Source organism: Falco rusticolus, chromosome 8, assembly GCF_015220075.1.
Source record: "Falco rusticolus isolate bFalRus1 chromosome 8, bFalRus1.pri, whole genome shotgun sequence".
Taxonomy (NCBI): domain Eukaryota; kingdom Metazoa; phylum Chordata; class Aves; order Falconiformes; family Falconidae; genus Falco; species Falco rusticolus.
Genome location: NC_051194.1, coordinates 9,797,740 through 9,805,947, shown reverse-complemented (window position 1 = coordinate 9,805,947; position 8,208 = coordinate 9,797,740). Strand labels below are relative to the sequence as shown.

The 8,208-nt window shown below is 44.5% G+C and overlaps 1 protein-coding gene across 2 annotated transcripts; it reads left to right on the top strand.

The window, feature by feature from the left end:
- The first annotated feature begins 2,985 nt into the window (after positions 1-2,985).
- On the top strand, positions 2,986-7,569 carry LOC119152992 (double-headed protease inhibitor, submandibular gland-like). 2 transcript variants are annotated; one of them, XM_037398844.1, is made up of 8 exons: positions 2,986-3,371; positions 3,831-3,853; positions 4,420-4,544; positions 4,781-4,826; positions 5,737-5,864; positions 6,005-6,050; positions 6,782-6,897; positions 7,375-7,569. In XM_037398844.1, exons 1-8 carry the CDS (start codon positions 3,314-3,316, stop codon positions 7,418-7,420), a joined length of 588 nt encoding a protein of 195 aa, XP_037254741.1. In that variant the 5' UTR covers positions 2,986-3,313; the 3' UTR covers positions 7,421-7,569. The 2 variants fall into 2 exon arrangements, with proteins under 2 accessions (XP_037254741.1, XP_037254740.1); XM_037398843.1 differs by having other exon boundaries at positions 2,989-3,371; positions 6,779-6,897.
- Positions 7,570-8,208: the final 639 nt, after the last annotated feature.

The following is an 8,208-nucleotide window of genomic DNA, read 5'->3' as shown; positions in this document are numbered from 1 at the left end:
TGCGGAGAAAAATAAAATGATGTTTTAAAAGAAAATTGCTTGGAGACGTCATTTTTGGGAGCTGGCTGTGTCAGAGCCGTTGCAGCGAGGCAGAGCTGAGATTCACTGAGGGATTGGGATGTGCAGGGCCAGATCCTCAGCCTTTTGCTGTTAGTATGCGGCTCCCAGACAGTCAGATTATTGCAGACACCCTTGCCTGTGATATCATCTATGCTTAAAAGACTGGAGATATGCAGGCAGCAGTCAGATAGCTGAACTACAAGGAGAAATATTAGATGAGTGCGGCTTAGAGCAGGGGCTTTGCTTGCTGTAAATTGAATTCATGCTCTCATAGAAGATCCAGTTCTGCCCCCGTGTGCAGAGGTCTGGGAACAGCAACCTGTTTTGGGAGCTCTTGCAGTGTGCCACATGGCTAGTCCATGGCAAAGAAACGCATTTTGCATTTGTCTGTACAGCAGCATAGACTGGAGCACAGCACCGCTCTGTTCTGGTTACGGTGCGGGGTGTGACAGCAGGGTATGGGAGCAAAGACAGTGATACCACTGCTGGAATAACAACGCGTGGTCTTGCATGCATACATCCACCTTTTCTATTTTTCAAAAACATCAAAAAGTATCATTTCTCTTTATAGCCAGATGATGCCTGTGACAAGTTTTAAACTAAAGCAGGGAACATAAATGAAGGGTATTTTGGGGTGTGGTAGATTATGGACATGCTTGAGACAGGGAATCTTAAAACCAGAGAAGAAGATTCACGGCAAAATATCACTGCCATGGGAAGAAATAATGCTGGATTAGAAAGTGGGTAGAATTTCTAGAGTTATTGGAAATTTACCTTAATACAAGAGGATCCATCATATGACTCCCAATGTTTATCCCATTCATGTGGCCATAACAGTCTTGAACATTTGCCCTCTAAGAACTTGAAATAGTAGGAAGAGTTTTATTTAAACTTTTCTACGGATCTTCTATCTGTAGAACTGTTAAAATAACCCTGTGACCAAAGTCACTTTACTGAGCCCATCATCATGATACTCTTGAATATGACCGAGGGCTTCTGGCAGGTGAGTTCACTTTGCCCTTCCCATTTGCAACATGTGTGTTCCATTTCTCCAGCCTCACTCTTCCAAAGGCATGGAGCCAGTTGTTTTTGACTGCTCCTAACGCCTGTTTTGAACCCATCTGCTGCCCTGCAATTACTTCTGTCCCATTCCCTCTGGTTCTTACTAATGGAGCTCCTTGTGCAATCCCCTGTCACACCTAACCCAGCAGCCCTCCCTGCCCTGCCCTGCCTGCCACCAATTATCTCCCACCCTTTCTTATAGACCCTGTGGCAAGACCCTTTCCTTGCTTCTCTTTTGCTCCCTGCTGCCCTGTGAAGTGGTAGGGATGACTGGAGCTGGTTTTGGAGCACTCCTGGCTGGTCACCCAGCCCCTCGGGAGCAGCATGCAGATCAGAGGGGGATCTCCCCAGCAGATCTAATTAATCAAAGGGCAGGTGTTGGCCAAACATGAGAAGGACGCCACTCCCTAGCAAATACCCTGCCATTCAGAACTGCTCCTGGGTGACCAGCGCAGCTTCAGCCTGGCAGGTGAGGCAACCAGAGAAGCAGCACAGTTCCTGGTAACGGGGGTCTCAGAGCTGGGGGTGGCTGTGGGGAAGCCTGGTTCCCTACAGAGACTGTGTTCTGTGGCCTCGCTAGCCATTGCCGGGCCAGCGGTTGCCATCTCCATGGATGGCTGGTGCAAGTTCGGAGGAAGACTTGTTTTCAGGCTTTGGCATTCTTGCCCATGGAGAATAATAGATATAAGTGCTTCTGTGATGGCTGCTTCCCTCCCAAATATGCTCAAATTCAGTTCAAGGAATCTGAAAGTCAAGTCACTCAGGATGCTAAGAAAACAACAGAAACAGTTTTCAAAGGAATCCTTCAATTTCTGATATTTGTGAATGAGATCCAAATAATTTTCCGGAAAAATAAATGAATAATGCTATTTCATTGATATGAACAGGCCAAATCTTGTGAGCTCTGTCCTATGACTACAATTCCTTTACACTTTTTGCCACATTTTTATGATTTATCTGCCTGTGCCAAGGCTTGAACATCTCCCAGGATAATAAGAAAAACAGTTCTGTTTTTCTATCTAAAACTCAGGCTCCTTTTAAGCCACATGTATGAACCAAGCCTCTTCTAAAGCACAAACATATTCTGTCCCTCAGTTCCTTCCATGACTACCTTAAATAAAAAATACAGAATATTTGATGCAATATTCTGTGTTTGCTTTTCTATACACTTGTGGTGGAGTTGAGTCACTTAACAGAGCCTAGCACAATATTCTTCACTTATCTTCCCTAAAACACGACTTTCAGCTGACACTCTAAATTTAATGCCATATAATAGAGGGGGAAGGGGGAAGCCTGAGGATTCACCTTCTGTTTGCAGCTACTGCAAATTTTTTCTTGAATGTCTTTGGTACTAAGAAGCCCATTTCACCTGCACAGAATACCACTCACTTGCCAATAAGAAGAAACATTATCCCAGTCCAGATTTAAGATTACTTATTCTCATAATTTCTTAATCACTCATACCCTTTGCCAACAGATGAATAACTCTTGCTCCTACACAGAAATCTCTTACAAACTTCTGAAGTTTTAGGTAATGTTTTCACGTTGTGATGATGACTGTTTCCTTCCTGTTAGTGAGAAATCCAGTGTACCAGAAAACTACAGGAGAGAGTGTGGAGAGATTCGTTGAGCCCTCTGCATCTTTAAAGCATACTGATGCCTGCCAAACCCCAGATTTTATATCTGTAAAATCTTAGCGTGTCCTACACTGCTGCTGCCCCCCCTCCCCTCCCCTCCCCTGCTGTACCATAAAAATCTGAAGCCCAAATACTGTCTAGCGTATGTAACGTGGTGTGCACATGTTCAAATGCTTTCAACAAATGGGCTTTTTTTTTTTGTTTTACCAACTTCCATACATAATTTCACAACATCTACTTTTGAGGCAGTGCTCTTGTTTGGAAAGTACAAATCACTCATTGTACAGCAGGGCGCCTTTGTTAACAAGCTGGGTGTAGCTCACATTTTTGTTTAATTCTTCTAGGCATCTCTCTAACAAACAAGTATTCTTTACAGCTCAACTCAATAATCAATACAGTTTTCCTAGTTTACAGAGCAAATAATTACTTTCTGAGATTACTTCACAAGGTCAGGGAGATGTATATATATAGTGCAGAGAGAAAATGCTGAGAACCATCTTCTGAACTCCAGAGTGACAGATCTGCAAGTAACAGACGACACAACCATCTCTGCTATGAAGAAAACAAGAAGCATTGCCCTTCTGGGGCTTGTGCTCCTCAGCTGCCTTTCTGGTAAGTTGTTTTTGTTACAGTCTGCGCTAGTACCTCTAGTCCTCCCGAACCTTTTCGAGACTTGATGATTTAGTAATATGTGGGCTCTCTTTTAATGAACTTTATCCTTGTGCAGATGCATGCTATAGATCAGTAGGATGCGTTTGTCTGATTTAAGCTTATGAGCCTTAGTGGGGATAATTGTGCTGCAAAAGGAGAAAAGTTTATGTCCTACTTCTTCCTCAATGAGTCAAAATTTCTGGTTTCACAAATAATTGATTTTTTTAAATCTTAGTATATAACTTCTTGTTTACTTGGAGTAGATAAAACATATGGGGAAAAATAATTTCTCAGTAAAGAGAAAGTGTATTTGGTTACTCTATTGGGAAATTGATGATTCCAAATTTATTTTGGAATTCAAATTTTATTCAAGGACATTGTACAACTTTTATATTTTATTATCTCTGGGTTTTTTTGTAGATATTGTTATTGCTCGACAACGGGTGAGTAGTACATCTTCTTTGTCATTTAGTCTTGATTTCTAAGTCTAGATGAATAATTCATACTCACATTGTATCCGAGGGAAGGCTTGAGGGAGGAGAAAAAAGGAGCGTGAGCGAGAAAGGAAGAAGGAAAAGGTACCCTAAATGTTACACCACTTCTTTGCCCTAAAATAAGAAAATAACTTTGTCAGAGAAAGATAACTTACCATGCTGATGATTAAAAAGACAGTGATTAATAATGTAGCGTGAGAGTCAGCACAGAGCACCAGCAGAAAATCTATACAACTATTGAATAACTGCTTAAATATCTTCCCTGTCTTGATTCCCCAAGGAACGATCATTTTTGCCTGCAATTCTTGCCAAAAATTCTGCAAATCTTGATAGCAAAAAGGTGCTTTTGTATGCTGTAAGAAACACAGTATATTTTTTGCTCCCTCCCTTCACCACGGAGGAGCAAGAGAGGGATAAGATGACCAGCAGTAGTCTCCCAGGGCTGTGAAAGCACGGGTAACGCAAGCACACCCTTCTCTCCACCTGGAGACGTTACAAGCCCTCTATAATAACAGGCCTCCTGCGGCATGTACCGGCTGGCTGTGAACGGGCAGCTTGCCTGTCCCCGCAACTACGACCCCGTCTGCGGGACCGACGGTGTGACCTACCCCAACCAGTGCTCCCTCTGCAGAGAAATCTTGTGAGTACGAAGCCTCCCCGCTACCGATGCCAGCTCGAGCAGGAGACCAAAGCCTTCGGGGTTGTGACTAATCATGGGGTGGACTAGATTTTTCATAAGTTTCTGGCTTCCCTAATGCCCGCAATCTTCTGTGTCAAAGCTCCTGAATCTGATTAATTACTGGGGCTTAATGAGCGAGATGACTATACGGTGTGAACAGATTAATCCTTCCTCTCCTTCCCTCTCTCCCCCTCCAGGGTTAGACAAGGCCTCGACAAGAAGCACGATGGAAAATGCGTTAAGGTAGGGTCTGAAACCAGTTCTTTCCCTGGCCGTGCTGTGCGGTGGTGGGTGATGTGATGGCAGAGGGCTAGGCAGAAACCTGAATTTTAATTAATTAATTCTGTACTAAAACCACACAATTGCAAACTGTCAGAAATGGAATGAAAATAAAGAATTTCAGAGTTGCAATACTGTCTTCTAAATTTTGTTTGTATGGTTAAAATCAGTGAGTTTTAAAATGTTACCTTCCGTATAGCACCAGACTTAAGAATGGAAACTTTTGATTCCAATAATGCTTCAGCATTATCAAAACACTTTTCTTTAGACTTAGAGGCTTGTTGAAGTGAAGAAATTCCCAGAGGAAGTTTGGATTTTGACTAAATCATAATTTTGTAACAGAAAAAACAATTCTATCGGAACATTTATCATAAAGTTTGTTTACTGATATATGGAGCTACCATGAAGCGGAAAAGTATCTCTATTTTTAGTTTAGAGAGAGAAAGTAAAGAAACACTCTGGCTGTGTAATTTAACATAATAATGACGACTTCCATTTCAGTACACTCAGAGTAACTGCAGAAATACCGAGGTGAGCATAAACTCCATTTTCAAGTGACACTGCCATTTTGCAGCAAAAGCTGCTGCCGCATAAGGCACTTTAGGCAAAGATCCTTCATGGTGGCACTCACTGTGAAAATCCTTAAGACAGTAGGGGTGAAACCCACTTCAGGACAGGAAAAAAAGAGACATTCAGGATCACGCGCAGGATTTCAGCTGTTTGTACTCCTTCAACTCCAGCACACTGGGGCTGGAAGCATCCCCCGCCTCGCAGCTCTGGGGAGAGGGGGAGATGCCTCTCGCACCGTGCTCCGTTACACAGGACTGATGCAAAGGGGAGCAGAGACTGAAATGTGGTTCTGTGACTGTTTCAGCTCGACTGTACTGGCTACCTGAAATCAAGGAGTGGTTATCCAGTCCCCTGCACCCTGGAGTACAGACCCATCTGCGCCACCAACGGTGTCACCTACACAAACAAGTGTGCCTTCTGCCACGCTGTGGCGTAAGTGAAGGGGCTGGGTCTTGGGAGGGACATCTGGATCAGTAGATGCTCGTGTTGGTGTTTGGAATGTAATGAGGTAGTTTGACTCGTGAAGTGGCTGCACAGTGCTCATTTGGTCTCCACTCACTTTCTTCCCAAAGGAATGGACTGGACATTGACATGCAGAGTGATGGAGAATGCGTCCAGGTAAAGTCCAGAGATGTGCACCCCTAACTGCTGCTACAATACATTGTACAACACAAATTCACGGAATCATAACTAAATAGTAGAAATGCCTGCACTGTCCTGGTGCATTTTGGCCTGGCAATAGGATTTGAGGGAAATAGTTACAGTCTGCCAGGGTCAAAAGGTATTGAACCAAATCCATGACTCAGATGTGCAGTCCCCTCTCTGACCTGGGAACACAGCCGTCAGCGGGTGCCGAGACCTTCATTTACTGGCAAACTGGCTGAGCAAGAGACGCTGCCTCATCCCTTCCGAGGGAGAGCAGGAGGGTCATATACTACCAGCACAAATAGTAGCAGTGATTCCTTGGGTGGATGAACTTTCTGCAGCGTGGCCTGTGACCATCCACTTTTTGTATGCTTGCCTCTGCCGGCCTGCTGACCCGGAGCAGCCAGTGGGAGGGCCAGCCTGGAAATATCTGCACGGCCATCTCACTATTTATAATAGTATTTATTAGACTTTTTGCCCCCACCTTCTCCCCATTTCAGGCTGCTCCAGGCAAGCACATTCTCTGCCTCTGGGTTTGCAGAGTTGCTAGAACAAGAGCCTTGCACCTGAAAAGCTGTTTTATGCTTATATATCCATGGCTTATGATATGCCACATCATAACCATTAAATAAACATAAAACACTCATGTAGAAAAATATGGGAAACAAAAGTTTTAAAATCTGTTGTTGCTCCATAATTAGCAGATTGAGTGCAGCGAACAGAAGGGCGTCAACCCCATTTGCACTGAAGAGTATGACCCCTTCTGTGGCTCCGATGGCAACACTTATGGAAACAAGTGCTACTTCTGCAACGCAGTTTTGTAAGTATGGAGCTCACCACACAGCTGAAAGCAGAGGAGCTGAGGCACACACACAGCTGGTGTGGAAGCCCTGGGGCTCCCGTTAGCCCCTCGGTAAATCCATCCCTGCTCCACGTGTCTCTCCCAACTCTCATTCCGCTGTCACCCCCCAGGCGCTGCAGATCTTAAGCCCGAGTGAGTCCTCTCCATCCCTTGCAATTAAATCCAGATCCCCATTTGCAGGCTCATAGCATTGCTGACTCCCTCCCTGTCAGTGATTTAAATTGTGACGGTAGGAGGTGTCCAAAATTATGGGGTTTGTCCCAAATCTCTTTAACATGAGAAAATGTGTAACCTGGGGAATCAGGAAAGAGGTGAAACATTAAATGAAGTACTTTATAACTTGGAAAGCATGAGAGCATTGGCTTATTTGGGTGAAGTTAGACTATAAAATTGAGATCCATGTCTTTAATTTTGGTCTCCCTCTTTTCTTTTCAGGCAGCGACGGGGACATCTGTTCCTCAGACACCGTGGTGAATGCTGAGCGCTGGGGTTGTGCCCTTCTCCCTGATTTTTCCCTTCCTGCAATCAAACACGCTCTTCCCTGCTCCCTCAACTGTCGCACATCGGTGTCTGCTTTGATCGATCAATAAATTAAATGTGGCCAATCTATTTGCCACGGACTGGTGTGTGTTTGTTTGTTTGTTTGCTTCTTTTTCAGGGCAGAGGTAATGGTCCTCAGGCTTTTAGGTACTTATCTGGCAGGCAGGAGAAGTTGTGAAACAAACCACAATAAAGAGCAAGGTGTAACGCCCATCACACACCAGCCCAAGCCCTCACGAGAGTACGTCACTCCATACCAAACCATCAGAAGAGAAACCAAGCTGCTATAAAAATACCACCACTTTCCTAATTTCAATGTCTTACAGTGCGTAAATGGATTTGTCTTTGTAACAGCACTGAGCCTTGGTGGAACTGGTCCTTTTAGGAGCCCTGGCATGGGGGGTGGGTGGGGGGTGGCGCTGGGGGAATGTGAAGGGGAAAGGTGGCTGTCATCAGCTCTACCTGGTCACACCTGGGCAAGGGGCAGGTCTGGCAGTGCGTTGTAGAAAGGAGGCTTATGGCACAGGGAGGAGGCTATCTCATAGGGAAGAAAATTAGGAACTGCTGCTTCCTTGAAGGGTGTGTCCATTGAGACTGTGCTGATCAGCAGAAAATTGCAGCCAGCTGGGCAAGGCTGTAATGAGCCTAATGAAGAACCCAAGGAGAAATTAGATTGGGCTCAGGCTTTCAGCTTATTGGAGATCTGAAAAGTTGCACTTGGGGTATTTG

Excerpts from the sequence above, each read along its gene's own strand:
- LOC119152992 (XM_037398843.1), top strand. The coding sequence starts at position 3,314 with ATGAAGAAAACAAGAAGCATTGCCCTTCTGGGGCTTGTGCTCCTCAGC. Across the intron at positions 5,865-6,004 it reads GCCTTCTGCCACGCTGTGGC|GAATGGACTGGACATTGACA; the intron begins GTAAGTGAAGGG and ends TTCTTCCCAAAG. Across the intron at positions 6,051-6,778 it reads GTGATGGAGAATGCGTCCAG|CAGATTGAGTGCAGCGAACA; the intron begins GTAAAGTCCAGA and ends CTCCATAATTAG.